Source organism: Carlito syrichta, unplaced genomic scaffold (genome assembly GCF_000164805.1).
Source record: "Carlito syrichta isolate Samal-C Ts95f unplaced genomic scaffold, Tarsius_syrichta-2.0.1 Scaffold308856, whole genome shotgun sequence".
Taxonomy (NCBI): Eukaryota; Metazoa; Chordata; class Mammalia; order Primates; family Tarsiidae; genus Carlito; species Carlito syrichta.
The window spans coordinates 161,363-180,420 of record NW_007252952.1 but is presented as its reverse complement, the minus strand read 5'-3'; the positions used below and the strand labels follow the sequence as shown (position 1 = coordinate 180,420).

General features: G+C 37.3%; 1 protein-coding gene across 1 annotated transcript in view; it reads right to left on the bottom strand.

Annotated features, from left to right (window-relative positions):
* Positions 1-797: 797 nt before the first annotated feature.
* Positions 798-19,058, bottom strand: part of ZNF471 (zinc finger protein 471) — a 28,820-nt gene continuing 10,559 nt past the window's right edge. The window contains exons 2-4 of the mRNA XM_021716651.1: positions 8,743-8,869; positions 6,869-6,964; positions 798-2,426 (exon numbers count right to left, since the gene is read on the bottom strand). Of these exons, the coding sequence (XP_021572326.1) occupies positions 1,009-2,426; positions 6,869-6,964; positions 8,743-8,869 (1,641 nt within the window). The 3' untranslated portion in view covers positions 798-1,008. The remainder of the gene's footprint in view (positions 2,427-6,868; positions 6,965-8,742; positions 8,870-19,058) is intronic.

Genomic DNA, 19,058 nt, shown 5'->3' with positions numbered 1-19,058 from the left:
TAATTTCTTTCCTCACCAACAAGGGAACATAGTCTTAGAGTCATGAGAGAGCTACTATATTGTTTCGTTATGATATTAAACATACTACATGGGCTAACGACCAGCCATCTTAAAATACTATTTCAAATTAGGTTTGGTGGCAAGTGCCTATAATCCCAGCTACTTGGAAGGCTAAGCCAGGAGGATTGCTTGAACCCAGGAGTTCAAGACCAGCTTAGGCAAAATAGCAAGACTCTCATCTCAAGAAAACATTGAAAAATTTTAAAAAGATACTGTTTCTTTTTTAATCATCTGGTTGTAATCATCTGGTACTGATATACTATATACTCCTTTCAAGAGTTTACTGCCAAAATTGTTGTAATCATCTGGTACTGGTACTGATATACTATATACTCCTTTCAAGAGTTACTGCCAAAAGATAATTTAATTTCACTCTGAAAAATACTGATCTAACATTTACCAAACACTTAGTATGGGTCATTTTGCTAAACACTTTATGTGCATCAAGTATTTTAACATGGATTTGAAAAAAAGCAATTCATTTGCATTTTTGAAAGATCACTGTGGCTGTAATGTGAACTTCAAGGGGACAAAAGAAGATGCAGGAAAACAGTTTTAGATGTTTGAAACATAGGTAAAATGACTGTTTTGGATTAGGAACCAAAAGAAGCAAGTGAATTACAAAAACATTTAGCAGGTGTAACCACAGGACTTGGTGATGTAGTTGGTGAGGAAGAGCTGGATGCTTAAGATGAACTCACTGTTGAGCAAAGTGTGAGTTTTGTGTGAAGATGTTTCCACATTCTTTACATTCTTAAGATCTCTCTACAGCATGAAGTCTTCCAGGTAGATTGAAGTATCCAATATGGTTGAAAGTTTTGCTACATTTCTTACATTTATATGGTTTTTATCCAAAGTGAATAGTAAGAGGTTGATGATAGCTAAAGGCTTTGCCACATGCACTACCTTCTTAGGGTTTTTCTCCAGTATGACCTTTTTGATGATAAATTAAGGATAACTTTCTTCTGAATGCCTTCCCACATTTAAAACATTGATAGGGCCTTTGCCAGTGTGAAGTCTTTGATGCTGAGCACAGGAAGAGCCATCACCAAAAGCCTTTCCACATTCAGTACATTTACAGGGCTTCTCTACAGTATGAATTCTCTGATGAGTAGACAGCCGTGAACTAGTTCTAAAAGTTTTCCCACATTCTTTACAGTCATAGGGCTTTTCACCAGTATGAATTCTCAAATGTGTAACAAGGTGTATATTTTGCCTAAAGGTTTTCCCACATTCTGTACATTCATATGGTTTCTCTCCAGAATGTACTCTTTGATGCCGAGTGAGTGACTCATGATAGCTAAAGTCTTTCCCACAAACATCACATTCATAGGGTTTCTCTCCTGTGTGAATTCTCTGATGTACAGTAAGGGATGAACCAGAGCTGAAGGTTTTTCCACAGATATCACATTTGTAAGGTTTCTCTCCAGTATGGATTCTCCTATGCCGAGTAAGTCCTGTGTGACCACTGAAAGCTTTCCCACAATCAAGACAATTAAAAGGCTTCTCCCCAGTATGATAGCTCCTCCAGTGATGAATAAGAGATGCATTATACCTGAAAGCTTTTCCACACTCAATACATTCATAGGGTCTTTTGCCAGTGTGACATCTCTGATGTCGAGCAAAAGATGACCTATCACTGAAGGCTTTGCCACATTCCTCACATTCATAGGGTTTCTCTCCAGTATGAATTCTCTGATGCTGTGCAAGGTGTGCAAGCTGTCTGAAGGCTTTTCTACATTCCTCACATTTATATGGTTTTTCTTCAGTGTGAATTCTTTGATGTTGAATAAGGTGTTCACTTTGTTTAAAGGTTTTCCTACATTCTTTACATTCAAAGAGTTTCTCTCCAGTGTGTGTTCTATGATGTTGAGTAAGTTGTTGTCTCTGCCTAAAGGCTTTTCCACATTCCTCACATTCATAAGGTTTTTCACCAGTATGAATTCTATGATGAACAATAAGAGATGAGCTGTGGGTGAAGGTTTTGTCACATTTATTACATTTAAAAAGTTTCCTTCCTGCATAGACTTTCTTGTGTTTTATTACCACAGAATTTTTGGAGAAGCTTTTTTTATCTGACTTGTGATTATAAACACTCTCTTCTACATTGTCCAAATGGACTAATTTCCCAGATTTGTTATATTTGAAATCTACTTTCTTAGTGAGGATTTCTTTATGAGTGATTGTTTGTTGCCTGCTAAATATCTCTTGACTTCCCATCTGACTCTCAAAAAGGTCTTCCCATTTCCAATTCTCTCCAAAAGTGGAACACTCAGGGCCACAGCTTGTAATTCTCTCCATGCATGTATCATCATATAAGAACTGCTTCAGGGGCAATTCTTGTGTCTCATATATAGACTCCCGATCTGAAAGATATCAAAAAAGCAAATGTTTCCTTCATCATGAGCTACAACAAAGGAGACATTGTGAAAAAGGTAATTCAAAAATGTTCAATGACTCCCACAAAATCTATTATGTACAGGCAGGTCAACTAGAAAATATGCAAGGAGACCCCAGAGAATGAGAGCTCATGAGGGATCATAGAAAGGGTGATTAAGAAAACAAAATGTAGGATGAGGTCTTAGAAAATTATTCTGCAATGGTAATATTTTATGCTTGTATTAACCTAGCAACACACTATAAATTAAGCTCCTTTTCCCTACTCCCATCTGTAATTGATTTTTACATAGAGCTGGGTTAATTTTGTTTAAATGCCAATATCATCATATCACTACTGCTGCTCAAAGGTCTCTACAGAACCCCAGTAACCACACACCTCATGTTTTGTGACTAACCTTGGGATTTAGGTGAAATCCTATGGTTATCTTTTCCTATGAAACCATCTACATGCTTCAGTACAGAGAATTCTTCATTTCTCAGAGGTCTGTGAACTTGAGGCTACATATTAAGGGATTTTCCATACATCTTCTGACTTTCTTATTTTCAACAGTCTAAAAAAAGTATCATTTTTTTTTTTTGAGACAAGGTCTCACTCTGTCACCTAGGTTGAAGTGCAACAGTGCAAACATATCTTGTTACAGCCTAGAACTCCTAGGCTCAAGCGATCCTCCCACCTCAGTCTCCCAATAGCTAGAACTACAGGTACATGGTATCACACCTGGCTACTTTCAAAATTTTTTATATAGAGGTGAGGCTTCCCTATGCTCACCAGGCTGCACTAGAACTCCTGGTGTTAAGTGCCTTGGCTTTCCAAAGTGCTACCACACCCAGCCAAAGTGCCACTTCTTAATGGGGATTTTCTATTTCCCTTTTGGGAGAAACTAATTTGTAATGATATGTAGGTTGGTATCATTATTATTAACCACATTCTTATTTACTGTCACATGAGCAACTTTATTACTTCATGAGCTGAAATATAAGCTTTGGAGAAGAAATGAATTTGCTTTAAAAATTGTTGCTAAGTCATTTAACATATATGTGGGAATCCTGGGAATATATAAGAAGTTCTCAGAATAAATATAAAGACATTTGTATGAAGAAATGATACTGAGAGAAAACCTTACAGAAAAAGTGATATCAAGAAAGGACAAAGAAGAAAGTGCTTTCTTTCCTATCTTATCCATAGCAAAATATTGACTAATCCAATGCTTCCTAAGCAGTTATCTATTATACAGCAAACATTAGTGGCATCAAGTTAATGAATGACAGTGTTGTTCTTGAGAAATTTAGAAAATAATTAGAAAGATAGGACCACAAAGAATTAATTTGAGAAGAAAATACAAAACATACAAGTGTAAGCCCGTGTGTTAAAAGGTAAAATTGGTATAAAAGTTCAATTATGGAAGAGATAAAATCTACTACAAAAGTCAGGAAAGGTGTTAACAAGTTTCCTAAACTAGGTCATTCTGATATCAGGAATACCCAGTATCTTGATCAGCTTGGCTTGCTATATATCAAAATACAGTCTGAGTCATTAACAATGGTGATATATTCTGAAAAATGCATCAATAGGCAATTTCATCATTATGCAATTATAGAATGAACTTACACAAACCTAGATGGTATAGCCTACTATACACCTAGGCTATAAAATTGCTCCTATGCTATATACTTGTATAGCAACTGTAACACAATGGTAATTATTTACTGTATATAAACATATCTTTACATAGAAAAGGTAAAATGCCATATAAAAGATTAAAAAGAATGTTACACATATACAGGGTCATAGCTATTATATCAAAATTCAAGAATATTCAGTAAAATGTCCTTGTAATGAATGCACAGTCTCAGTAGAGAAACAAGCTACATAAAGAACCAAATGAATATTTTAGAATTTAAAAAAATACAACAGTTAAAATATATAAACTTGTTAGATGGGCTTATCAAAACATTGAAGATAAAGACAATCAGTGAATTTGATTATAAATCAATAAAAATTGTCCAATCTGAGAAACAAGAACAAAGATTTGTAAAAGTGAACCAATGCTTAATTACCTAGGGCACAATTATCAAAGGAGCTAACATAGGTGTAACTGAGGTCCCAAACAGAAGAGAGTCATATATGTAATCTGCTGTTGACTGAAATGCTGTTAAGTGGAGAATTACTGCCATAAACTGGGTAGCTTATAAAAAACAAAAACATCCCTTACAGATCTGGAGCTGGGAAGTCCATGATCAAGGAAGAGGCAGATTTGGTATCTAATGAGAGGTCAAATGAACCAAATCACCTATGGCTTTTCTTACATAGACAGACTGAAGAAAGTAATACTAAACAGAGAACAGAAAGCCAAGTCCATCATTTACTGCTCTCTCACATTTACCTTCTTGTCACATGAAGATCATCTTCAATTCCAATCTCCTATGAAGAGCCCTGTAAAATTTCCTGGCTTTTCTCAACACAGACACTGAGATATCTTACTCACTTAATATTTAAATCTATACTTTGACTTAGCTTATCAGATTTACACTTATCAGATTTACAGCTTTTTCCCTTTTCCCTTCTCCACTTGTTCTTCATATGGGCAATTGTTACTTCTTATCGGGAAAGCTTTCTGTTTCTCTGTTTAAGGTAGATGGTACCTTCTAACATACCCAAAGAATAAAGTGCTTTTAAACAGGGCTAATATTTGGATATAGGAGTCCCCCCTTATCTGCAGGGGACACATTCCAAGACCCCAGTGGATGTCAGAAACCTCAGATAGTACCAAACCCTATATATACTATATGTGACAGTACATCTGATAACCCATGTGGCCACTAAGGTAACTAGTGGGCAGGTAGGGTATATAGCATGGATGCACTGGACTCACAACCTGGTGTGATAAAGCTGAAAGGTGCAAGCTTTCATAAGCTACTCAGAATAGTGTGTAATTTAAAATGTATGAATTGTTTTTTTTGGAATTTTCCATTTAATATTTTTCACTTCTGGTTGACCATGGGAAAGTAAAACCTCTAATAAGAGAGAATGGGCTACTGTATTTGGAGAACATGGGAAGTCTAGAACTCAAATTATCCCAACATGTAAAGATCAAATGCTGTTAGAGAAACGGAGGGAGAGAATCTAAACACGGCCTTGGCTTTGTGAACTTTGATTTCAGTGGGAGAGGCAGAAAATAAGCATGCAAACAATAAACAAGTTAACTGGCTGGGTACAGTGGCTTACTCCGATAATCCCAGCACTTTGGGAGGCTGAGGCAGGAGGACTGTTTGAATACAGGAGTTCAAGACCTGCCTGGGCAGCATAGCAAGTCATGATCTCTACAAAATAAAAAAAAAAATTAGCCAGGCATGGTAGCACATGCCTGTAGTTCCAGCTACTCAGGAGGCTGAGGTGAGAGGATCACTTGAGCCCAGGAGTTCAAGGCTGCAATGAGTTGTGATACTGATACTGTACTCCAGCCCTGAGTGACAGAGTGAGACACTGACTCAAAAAAATGTTAATTATACATTCAGCTGAATATTAGGAAGAAAGTAAACAGTGGCTTGGTGGATAATTAATTGGGTAGGGACAAGGAATGTTCATTAGATAAGGTAGTTACGAAAGGTCTCTAATTGATTATTTTTTTTAATCTCTGGCCTGATAATCAGGCATGGACAAAGCCAAGATTGGAGAATTCTGGGGAGGAAATAGGAAATGCCAAAGCCCAAGTCAGTAAAGGGCTTGGTGAGTTCAAAAAAGGTGGCCCATGGGCTAGAGCAGTACTTGTTGAAATTTATGTTTGTCAGGCGCATCAGGGAGGTGGGAGTAAAAGGATGACACTGTCTGCGGCCCAAAGGAAACTGGACTTGGAACTCAGACTGCCTCTGAAGCATCTAGGCCCCCAGGGCTGGGGAATTCAGTATCTTGGCACACCTGCAACTCAACTGAAGTTAACCTAGGTACCTCACATAATTTTACAAACTGGGGACTAAAGTATAATGAAAAAGCAAAAAGTAATAAAGAATGAGGTTAGAGAAGTAAAAGGGGCTAGTCACATAGAGGTTGACAAGGCTTAGATTTTTCCTATGTGGTGGGGCACATTAAGATTTGCAAGTAGCAACTAATTTGGGAGTTAGGAAAATATTTAAAAACACTGAAGCTTATGTAATTCTATATGGCAAAGAAAAAGAGGGAATGATAAGGAACTAGATAAAGATTTCTGCAAAACAAGTTAACACAGAGAAGACAGACAAGTAGAGGAGAAGACATCTGGGGGACCCATGTTAAGTACTTAAGTTTCAGTTTTCTCCCCAAGCCCGTAAAGGCTTAGAAAGTGTTTCTAAGAAATGTAAGGAAGTATCATCTTTGAAAACAGCAGAGCCATTATGTCAAAATGATTTCCCTATCTGGTTCTTCCACACTCACCTGAGAATGGGCTTCTTGTCATCTCACTCTTTACTTCCCAAGGCTCTTTCCCTTGCTCCAGTAAGGAGATCACATATGGTTTAGAAATGCAAAGTCCTGTATATTAAAACAAACAAACAAACAAAGACATGAAAGCCGGTCATATTTTGGGTTATTTCAGAACTATAAAGCAGATCTTTAATTCTGATGGAATGCTATTATAGGAATGACTAAATAAGAAATAAAGCAGACTTGAAGGACAGACTACAATAAATTCTGGAATAGTCTAGTGGGACTGCCAACAATCAATTCTATAAAAGTTAAATTATTTTCTGAGAGGCTGGAGAGCAGAAATTAAGCCTCACATTTTCTGTGGTATTTTGAAAGGCCTTTAACTGCAGAGTTTGAAGTTTGCATTAACTGCGTGCGTTAAAAAGGGAAAGTCAATACTCTTGGAAGGAATATGACAATCTGGAGGCCAACTTTTTTTTTTTTGAGTCGGAGTCTCAATCTATCCTTGAGTGCAGTGGCATGATCACAACCACTGCTGCCTCGACCTGCTGGGCACAGGTGATTCTTCTGCCTCAGCCTTCCAAGTAGCTGGAACTACAGGCACATGTCACCACACCTGGCTAATTTTTAAATTTATTGTAGAGACAAATTCTTGCCAAGATGCCAAGTTTGGTCTTGAACCTCTGAGTTCAGGCAATCCTCTCACCTCCCAAAGTGCTGGGATTACAGGTATGAGCCACTGTGCACAGCCTATAAAGTTTTATTTACGGTGTCCATGATAAAATCCAAAATTACTGGACATAAGAAAAGGAAAAAGCGAATCGTACTTAGAAGATAAAGCAATTAGTGGACACCCAGCCTGCAATAATAGATACTGGAATTAGCACACAAGGATTCTAAAACAGCGATTATATCAATACTCAAGAATGTAAAGAAAATATTCTTGTAATGAATGCACAAACAGGTAATAGCAGCAGAGAAACAAACTATAAAAAGAAACAAATATATATTCTAGAATTTAAAAAACACAGTATCTGAAATTTACAAACTTACTAGATGGGCTTAACAAAACACTGAAGAAGATAAGGATAGTCAGTTAATTTAAATGCAAATCAATAGAAATGATCAAATCTGAGAAACGAAGAACAAAAATCTGTAAAAGTGAACCAATCCTTAGTTACTTAAGGCACAAAATAAAGCATCTAGCATAAAATTTCAAAACATCAGAAAAAATATTTGAAGAAATAATGGCCAAAAATTTCCCAAATTTGGTTTGATATAAATTTAGTTTCAAGAAGCTCAATGAACCACAAGCATGATAAAAAGGGCTTCTAGAGAACAGAAAGTTAGTCTACCAGGGAGGTAGCCCAGTGCTTTGAAGAAAGTCTATGTTAGTGTTCCTAAAAGTGAGCATCTGAATTTACCTATTACAAGTTAAATTCGGAAATAACCCAAAATATGGCCAACTTTCATGTCTTTTTTTGTTTGTTTGTTTTAATATACAAGTTAACAAAAGATACAGATTTTTAAAATGATATTCCGAGTTTATGGCAATCTAGCTATATTCTTGGTAAACCTTGTTAATGCCTAGTGGTGATAACAATAATTCTCTGTAATAGAGAGAACAGGGTAACACAGGAGACTGGGATTGGCACTGTATCTTATGTTCCCAATTGCCTGAAGGTTGTATCCATGGGATATTTGATACACATCAAATTGACTGACGCTAAATATGAAGTTTTCTTCAATCTCTGAATATCCCCTTTGTTTCTCAGATTCCATTCTGTCCTATACACAATAAAAGCAGTTTTAATAACAAATAAAAACACATAGGTTCCTTGAGGGCAGATTCTGAATTATGCAGGAAGAAAAAAGATCCTCACCCAATGATTCCAGGCACTGATAATTCTCCAACATCATACCCCTGTATAAACGCTTCTGAGCAGGGTTCATCCATTGCCATTCCTCCTTTGAAAAGTCTATTGCTACATCCTTGAAAGTCACCAAGTCCTGAAATGACAAAAATACATTCTTAACCAACCAATGCTCATGTCCACAGATGACTCCAAGTTGAAGTGTATAACATGAGAAATAGTCCATAGAAGAGAAAAAACATAAAAGTATTAAAGTGTCACAGTGCATTTTATAATGATGCCAATTCATTTTCAGTATGAGAAAATGTGGGTAAGTACAGAGCAGTAAACAGGCTCCAAGGAAGGACATATGCCTGTGATTGAATCTTCAAAAATGTAGCTAAAAGAATATCAAAATAGTTATTTTTCAAATGATACTCAATGGGATCACAGTGTTTTTCTGGGGGGGACAGGGGGAAGAGATTGAACTGATATGGCTTTTTTTTCTTAAACAATAAAAACACATTTAGAATGTAGTTTTCTTACACTATATGCCATTAAAAACTGGCATGCCAAAATTGAGCTGTGAAGTAATGTAAGAGATCACTCAGTGTAAGAATGCAACACACCCAACTTGTATATTGCGTCTCAGTACAAGAAGTATAAATTGTCCCAGGGTGTCCACAGGGGATTGGTTCCAGGACACCATATGGCCCTTGGATACCAAAATCCATGGATGTCAAGTCAGGCAGTGGGTCCTCGTATCTGTGCATTCCACATCAATGAACACTGTATTTTCCATTGTTTGGCTGAATGCTTAATTTCAAAACAAAACAAAATCGAAGTTACAACTTTTAAATGTTGCTAAGAGAAAAATTAATGCTCAGTTATAATCACCAGCAAGTTATAAGGAATTACAAAATTTTTTCATCTTCAGATTTATTTCTACTAAAAATAAATATCTCCTTAATCTTGGTGCTTGATTTGCAAAGTTACCAAAAATATAAATATACCTATAAAGACAAAGCTATGAGTACATTTCTATAGCTTTTAAGCAAAATTCCAGCACTTTGGGAGGCAGAGGAGAGGACTGCCTGAGCCCAGGGGTTCAAAACCAGCCTGGGCAACTTGGCAAGACCTCGTCTCTACAATAAATTAAAAAAAAATTAGTCAGGTGTGGTGGCATGTGCCTGTAGTTCCAGTCACTTGGAAGGCTGAAGCAGAAGGATCATCTGAGCCCAGCAGGTAGAGACTGTGGTGGCCATAAGCGTGCTACTGCACTCCAGCCTGGGCGACAGAGTGAGACTCTGACTCAAAAAACCAAACAAAACACAAAACAATAATTGTAACATGCCTCTGTTCTAAAGATTACTGTTTAAAAGCAAATTTTTTAAAAAAGAGATACTCAATGTGTAGGACATTAGAAGATACACACACTTTTAAAAATATTTATTATATTTTTCATATAAATTGTTTTAAGTTTCTAATTTTCCTGAATTTTAGTTTTCACTTTCTAGTTAGCTGAGAACTAAGAACCATCATTTCACATATTCTTATAAAACTAAATGAGATGAATTTCTCATTGTAAGCAAAAAGTCGTCACATTCTTTCAAATATTTGGGAGAATTTGGTGACTATTAAAGAAATAGGTGTTTTGGCTATTCCCATGGAGAATCAAATTTGATTGCTTTTGATCTTGGTACTCATAGTTAACAGTTTGGTATGTATATACCAGACTTTTGCCAATTTGTATATGGATAGATTTATGTATGTATATCCAGTGATTTTTTTTTGCTAATTATCCTGTAATCAGTTCAGTAAATTCCAATTGATAGCACCTAAAGAACTTATAATTCTTTTTGCTTTTTAAGAAAAGCATTTATTACAAGGTATCAGGTAATTTATGGGATTTCCAGGAGAGCTAAGGAACTAGGTTTGGATGCTACACAATCAGAAGAAAAGCCTGATTATACCAAGATATTTTTTGTCAAAAACCCCATTCTTCAGCATTACTCACAGCTGAGCACCTAACATGCTAGGATCTGACCAACAGAGTTGTTCCCAAAAGAACCAAACTCCTTTACCAATATGCTGACCATAAAATCCTGTTTCCCTATACACAGCCTCTGCTTCCTTTTGCTGACTTCTGCCTTCCCATCTTGTATTGGAAGACTTTTCTTGGGGTTATATTAATCATATATAGAACCTTATTTGCAAAAAGTCTGGATAATGCAGTTTTTACACGGGGAGGGAGTTGAAGTGGGTATTGAATGTGAGAATCTGAAGGACGGGCCTTAATATGCATCCTCACCCAGCTAAAAAGGTAATCTAAAATTTATCTGGGGAAAACCCCAAACTGATTAATGTGACATAATTATTTCCTTCATGAGAAAATATTTTAGCCTTGGGAAGATATGGAATTGAGAACAAACATTAGCCAGGTTTGTTTTGGTTGACATTTATTAAAGCTGAGTGATGACACAAGGGAAAAGGAGAAATTTCATTCAACTAGTCTCTCTACTTTTATATTTGTTGGAAATTTTCCATTTAAAAAGTGACCAAAAAAAGAGAATGAAATAAAAACAAAAAAGTAACAAATTTTTGAAACACTGACCTGAAGTAAATCAAAACCTAATATGAAGAGCATATAATGCAATGATTTTTAAAAGCACATGATTAAAACACACAAATATATAAAGCAAACAGAAATACATTAAAAATGGGCTGAGCTTAACAAACCACACAGAATCAGACATATCTAGGAGGCAAAAAGAAAAAAAGGCCAAAGCATACGTGAATAACATTAGCAAACTTCATTTAACTCTTTGCACTCAGAGACATCTCATGGATCACCTACCAGCAATCTGACTGTACTTTTTGACAAAATAGTAAAAAATGAATCACTTCAAATTAAATAGCATGCGTTGGAACTAATTATCTTATTAGTCAATGATATTTGGCTTATAATGGAATTCTGGACATTGAGGAACTTATTTATGACAACAAAATCAAAATTTCATATCTTATATTTGTCTAACACATGGTATGTGTGAAACAGTCACTGGTATGCACTGCAGGTTCATGAATACATGTTGTGCAATAATAATTTGTTTGACCTCTTCCACCTAGTATTTTTCTATTACAGCAGACAATGCAATCTCATTTTCTTCCTCCCACATTAATGAATATGTCATTCAACGTCCAGTCTGTTGTTCAAAGGCAATGTGGAAGGATGCACCTTTGATTCCTGAAAACCACTTCTCAACTGCTCGATCATAGCTCAGTATATATTTCATCTCTTTATTTGCTTTTTTGTGCAATTTGAATGATAAACTTCAAAGAAACATACCTTTTTGAAAAAATCGCACTTGTATAAGTTTCTCCTGTATAATCACCAGCAATCTCTTTATGTCCTCTGAATCTGAGTGGCTTGCTAGATTTACAATGTCCCCTCAGAGGGGATATCCAAATGCAAAGTGTTAATTTACAATCAACTTTATTGCCACTTTTTGGATATAAATGTGGAAGACATGTAATAATTGATCATATACTACACCAACAAAAGTCTTAACAAATTTTAAAGCCTAGACTTTCAGTCTGGATTCAGTCTAGACTGCTCACGATTCAGTGCAATTAAAAACTATAAAAACTAATTTAAAATCTTATTTGAAAATTAAAATAAGTAGCCAACAGATAACAAAAATTAAGTCAGTAAAATACACAATACAAATATTGGAAGATATAAAAAAATGGGACCCCTCATGCACCACTGCTAAGAATGTACAATGGCACAGGCACTTTGATACTAAATGAGATGAAAATCAGCTTGGCAGTTTCCTAAAGAATTAAATATAAATTTCACATATGATCCAGCAATTCTACTTCTAGGTTAATCTACCCAAGAAAAAAGAAAACATCTGACCAAAGAGACTTCTACTTACATGTTCATAGCAGCATTACACTAATAGCCAAAAAATGAAATCAACATAAATGTATATCACCTGATGAATGGATAAAGAAAATGTCATGCACCTTTCAATGAAAAACTATTCAGTAGTAAAAAAAAAAAAAAAAAAATGGAAAAAGAGGAATGAAATGTTAGAACATGCTATAAAATGAATAAAACTCAAATATATTATAATAAAGGAAAGAAGTCAGACATAAAAGACTACATACAGCATCATTCCATTAATATGAAACTTCCAGAGAATTGAAATCTATTGACAGAAAGCAGATTAGTGGCTTCCTAGGGCTGGGAGTAGATTAACTGTAAATGGGTACAAGGGATCTTACTGAGGTGATGAGAATGCTTGGGAATGTTCTAAAACTAGATAATTACCATGGTTACACAATTCAGTAAATTTACTAGAGGTCATGGGACTGTATACTTCAAATTGACTTTTATGGTATATAAATGATAAGTTGATTTTAAAAAAGAAATCTAGAATTATAAATGATCTGAAAAGCAATGAAAAAGAAGCATTGCTACAAGTATTCAATATTATTGTTTTAGAAGATCTACATTTTAGAGATACACATAAAAATTTTTTTCTGTTAAATATTGAAAAAGGGGCCAGGCTCAGTGGCTCAGCCTGTAATCCCAGCACTTTGGGAGGCCAAGGCAAGTGGACTGCCTGAGTCCGCGGGTTCGAGACCAGTCAGAGCAATTTGGCGAGATCTCATCTCTACAATAAATAGAAAATCAGTCAGGCATGGTAGTGCGCGCCTGTAGTCCCAGTACTTGGAAGGCTAAGGTGGAAGGATTGCCAGAGCCTAGCCAGTCGACACTGGGGTGGCCATGAGTGTGCCACTGCACTCCAGCCTGGGTGACAGTGTGAGACTCCAACTCAAAAAAAATTCCAGGGGGAGGATAGCAGCTGAGCCAGTTGGACTATGCGAATCCCAGTGTGAGCAAGTAAGTATGGAAAATTTTGTGTACGTGCTGGTGAGCAAGTGGGCGTGTGAGTGGCTGGTTGAGTGAGGGCTAAGGAGTTGGCGGCCAGGGCTCTCCTGATGCAGCGGCTGGTGGCACAGTTGCTGGGCTTGGACCCCAGCGATTCCCGGGACACAGAAGCCTAGAGCCATTTTCTTTCTTTTCTTCTCTTTCTTTCCTCTTTCTTTTCTTTTCTTCCTTCCTTCCTTCCTCCCTCCTCCCTTCCTTTCTCCCTTTCTCTCTCTCTCTCCTTTTTCTTTTTTTCTCTCTTTCTTTCTTTTTTTCCCCTAAATCAAGAAAACCCTCCCTGGGAAGAAAATGCTGGGAGAGACTGTCTAAGAGGGGACTCGAGAGCAAGTGGCCAGGACCCTCGTGCAATAGCTTGTGCTGCAGCTTCTCTGCTTGGTCCATTGCTCTTCTGAGGTCACAGAAATTGAGTGCCATTTTTTTTTTTTTAAATGGACATAAGTTTTCCTGTGAAAAGCAGCAGGGACAGACTGTTGCCCCAGACTCTCCCTCACCATTGGCAGGAGAGACTGATGGCTCTAGGCTTTGCCTCACCATTTCAGTACCTGGCAGGGCACTGGCAGCGGGGGCTGCGGAGGGAATCCAGAGGCAAAGTCCCATGGAAGAGGACAAGAGAGGCACCCCACCACCATCTTGAAGGCAGGGCAGGAAAGTGCTCCAACTTGCTCATCACAGAGCAACAGACCTGATCTCTGTGACTGGTGGATCAACTACTAGGGATTGATCATGACCAAGAGGGAAAATCCTGAAAGCACAAACTTCGGAGGGACCAGACCAGTGCTGAGTTCCAGGCGCCCCACCCCCTACCCTGATCCAGCTGTGACACAAAGGGTGTGGCCAGAAAAGGACAAGGAAGGACTCCAAAGAGGTCAGTGGTGAGTCCGGGCCTGACCCAAATCCCCTCCTCCCCAGCAATCCTCTGAATGTCAGACCCACATAGCTGGGCCACAACTGAGAGGGACAAACCCAGGCGGTGCCTGGATGTCAGTCGCAATAGGAGAACTCCATTCCAGGATAGGCCTGGCTGAGACACCTGCTGCGAGTACAAACCTAGGGAAGAGACAACCCTGCGGGAGATCTCCCTGGCCATAAGCAAGTGGGAGGGGAGGAGAGCAGCCCCACCCACCTCCAATGTCCCTCTTCCTTCCCTGCTCCAGTCACTGAGGAGAAAGTGAAAGAGGTGGCTCTGAAGCAGAAACCTGATTAGAGGAACAATTACAGAGTCTGCTACAAGAGGGCAAGTTTAAAAAAAATTTTTAAAATTTATATATATATTTAAATTTTTAAAAATTCTTTGTTAGTTCATCTATTTTTAAAATATTTTTCCTTTGTGCATGAATGTGTATGTGAGGGTTTGATCTCCACTTCCCGCCCAAAATTATTTTTCTTTTTAGTTTCTTCTTTTATTTGTCATTTTCTGTTTATGTATGTATATGAATGACTGAGCATTCATCTTTCAATTTTGTTGTTGTTATTAGTTTATTTTTGCACTTTTGTTCTTCTGAGGTTTTTTATTTTCATTTTTTACAATTTAAGGTATGTGTCAATATATACGTGAGGGTCTGATATGAATTCCTTTTTTAAAAAATTTTCCCAGTCTTTCTGTTTTTCTTCTCTATTCACTTTGTGCCAGGTAAGTGTGTGTGTGCTTAGTTTTCTTCCTTTTTTTTTTTTTTTTGTTGTTGTTGGTTTGTTTTGTTAAACTTTGTTGTTATTCCAGTTTGGTTTAGGGTGTGTGTGTATGTCTGTGTCTGTGTGCGTTCAACTGTTTTTTCTATTAGTTTCTGCTTTGTATCATCATATAGAGTGGTGGTGGGGAGTAGGTCTCAGGGAACACATACCACAATAAGTGAACATTGTAATTTGCAATTAGTTTCTGAATCCTAATGCCTGATTCCCTACTTCAGTCGAATTTCAAAAACTACAAGTGACAACAAAGCTTCCCATCCACCGTTCTATTTCAAAATAGAACAAATTCTGAGCCTGGATCAGGGAAGAACAGAGGACTGAGCAAACATCAGAAGGGAAAGCCTCTCCCACTGACACTGAATAACAGAAATAAAGAGAAAAACAAGAGATGTGTCACAAATGAGGAAAAACCAAAGGCAGACCAAAGGCAATTTCAAGTGTACCAAAGACAAAACTCCTGAAAAATCAGACCTTGGTACTCAAACAACGGAAGTCTCCAATGACTGGCCTCAGAATATGACAGGGATTAGGGAATGAATGGAAAGAGTAAATAAGACTCAAGAAAGACAAGAGGAAACACTGAAAGAACTTGTAACAGAGATTTTAGCAATAAAAAATTTCATCCAGGAAATAATAACAAGATGACAAGCATGGAAAGCAGGATTAATCTAGCTGAAGAAAGAATCTCAGAACTTGAAGACCAGAACATGGAATTAACCCATTCTGTAAAAAACATAGAAAGAAAACTCAGAAAGAAAGAACAATGCCAATAAAAGATGTGTGATTATATCAAGAGACTGAACCTACATCTGATTGGTATCCCAGAAGAAGAAAGAGAAATGGAAAACGACTTGGAACAAGTATTTCAGAAGGTAATCCAAGAAAACTTTCCCCATCTCACCAGAAATGTGACCAGTCAAGCACAAAAGATACATAGAACCCCCACAAGACATCAAAAGAGAAGACCAACCCATAGACACATAGTAATTCACCTACACAATGTAGGCACAAAAGAAAAAATTCTAAAGGCAGCAAGAGAGAAAGGTTAGACTACCTACCGGGGAAAACCAATCAGAATAGCAGCAGACCTACCAGCAGAAAAACTACAAGCAAGAAGGAACTGGAACCCTATATTCAAAAGTCCTCAAAGATAAACAATTTCAACTAAGAATTTCCTATCCAGCTAAGCTCAGCTTCATCAGTGATGGAGAATTAAAATCCTTCCCAGACATCCAGTCCCTAAGAGATTATGCAGCTTCCGGATCAGCTCTACAGGAGACACTTAAAAAGGAATTAAGCACAGAAGAAAGAAAAAAAAAAAAGAATGACCAAACATTTCCCAAGGGAACAGCAGAGCACAGAATCAACAGTGAATACAGCGCAACAAGATATGACAGCAAAGAATCTTACTGTATTGCTGTGCACGGTCTAGTATTAATTGGGCTCGATACGAAAAGAACACCACCAGATGCTAAAAGAAGAAAATTAAATAGCTTTATTTAGGTGTAGGAATATATATTAGAAAGGAGGAAGAAGAAAGAAAAGAGGGGAAAAAACTTTACCACCATCCTGTGATCCTATCTCAGGCAATTCTCATCACCCAGATGGGGATAGCACTGGAGACAGCATTGCCCAACTGAGAATCTAAAATCTCGGGCTCTCCCTTGCTGCTTCTTTTATGCTATGTTCAGACAAAGAGGAGCCCTCCTTGCTAACAGGGCGTGCATCAATTAATTAACTTGGTACTCATGAACTCACACTTGGCTAGGGTTCGAGTACAGTTTTCTGATAAACCAAATGTTCTGCCAAGAACACCTGGTTTACAGAACATTTGGTTTACTTTCATTGTCCCAGGCAGGTAGCCAAGTCACCCAAGCCAAGTATACCTGGGGTCATCCTGGGGTCATGCACACAGCATACCCCTTGTCAACTCTTACTTCATTTTCCTTATTCTTTCACAAGAAACTTGAAAACACACACACACAACAACCCCAAAGCCAAAATAAAACAAGCAAAGAAAAAACATTATAAAAACCTCATTACAGGGATAAACAATCACATTTCAATAATCAGTCTGACTGTGAAAGGACTAAATGCCCCACTGAAAAGACACAGAATGGCAAACTGGATAAGAAACCATGACCCAATTATTTGCTGCATCCAGGAGACTCATCTCACTACAAGGGACACACACAGACTAAAAGTGAAAGATGGAAAATGAGTTTACAGGCAAATGGATCACAAAAGAAGGCAGGAGTCATAATCTTAATATCAGACAAACAACCTTTAAGCTATCAAACATTTTAAGATACAAAAGAACACTATATAATTATGAAAGGTTCAATTAATCAACAAGAAATATCCATCCTAAACATGTATGCACCCAACACAGGAGCACCTGCTTAGTAAAGCAACTCTACTAAGTAAACTAAAAAAGATATTGGCTCTAACACTATTATAGCAGGGGACCTGAATATCCCACTAAGAGCCCTAGATAGATCAACGAGGTAAAAAATCAACAAGGAGATACAGAACTCTCAACCAAATGGAATTAATAGATACCTACAGATTATTCCATCCAACAACCACAGAATATACATTCTACTAATGACCACATGGAGCATACCCCAAGATAGATTACATCCTTGGCTATAAATCAAGCATAAACAAATTCCATAAGGTTGAAATCTTGCCATGCACATTCTCAGACCACAGTGTTATAAAAATAAATATCAACACCAACAACATTTCCCCAGAGCCCACAAAGACATGGACACTAAACAGCATGATGCCGAACAACTACTGGGTTAACACTGAAATCAAGGCAGAAATTAAAAGATTCCTGGAAATTAATGAAAATGAAGAAACATCTTACCAAAGCCTCTGGGATGCCATGAAAACAGTTCTAAGAGGGGAACTCATATCTCTACGAGCAAACATAAAGAAAATGGAAAGATCACAAGTGGAGAGTCTAACAAATCACCTAAGGAAGCTGGAAAGAGAAGACCACCAAAACCCCATCTTTAGCAGAAATATCCAAATCACAAAAGTAGAGCCCAGATATGGGACATAGATGACAAAAATATCATAGAAAACATCAACAAAACAAAAAGCTGGTTCTTTGAAAGAATTAACAAGATTGATGGACCTCTAGCCAAATAACCAAGAAAAAGAGAGAGAAAGCCCAAATAAACACAATCAGAAATACAAAAGATCAGAAATACAAAAGATCAAACCACAACTGACGCCGAAGAAATACAAGAGCTTATCAGAGATTACTATGTACACCCATATGGAAACAAACTTGATAACATAAATGAAATGGAGGACTTTCTGACATCACACAACCTCCCCAGGTTGAAACAAGAAGACATTGAGTCACTAAGTAGACCAATAACTACACAGAAAATTGACTCTGTCATATGAAAACTACCTACAAAAAAAGCCCTGGTCAGGATGACTTTCCAGCTGATTCTACAAAACGTACAAGGAGGAGCTTATACCAATCCTACTGAAAGTATTCCAGGCAATTGAGAAAGATGAAATTCTCCCCAAATCATTTTACGAAAATAACATCACATTGATATCCAAACCAGGTAAAGATCCAGCAAAAAAAAACAGAACTACAGGCCAATATCCCTTATGAACATAGATGCAAAAATCCTCAACAAGATTCTAGCAAATCGGATCCAAAAAC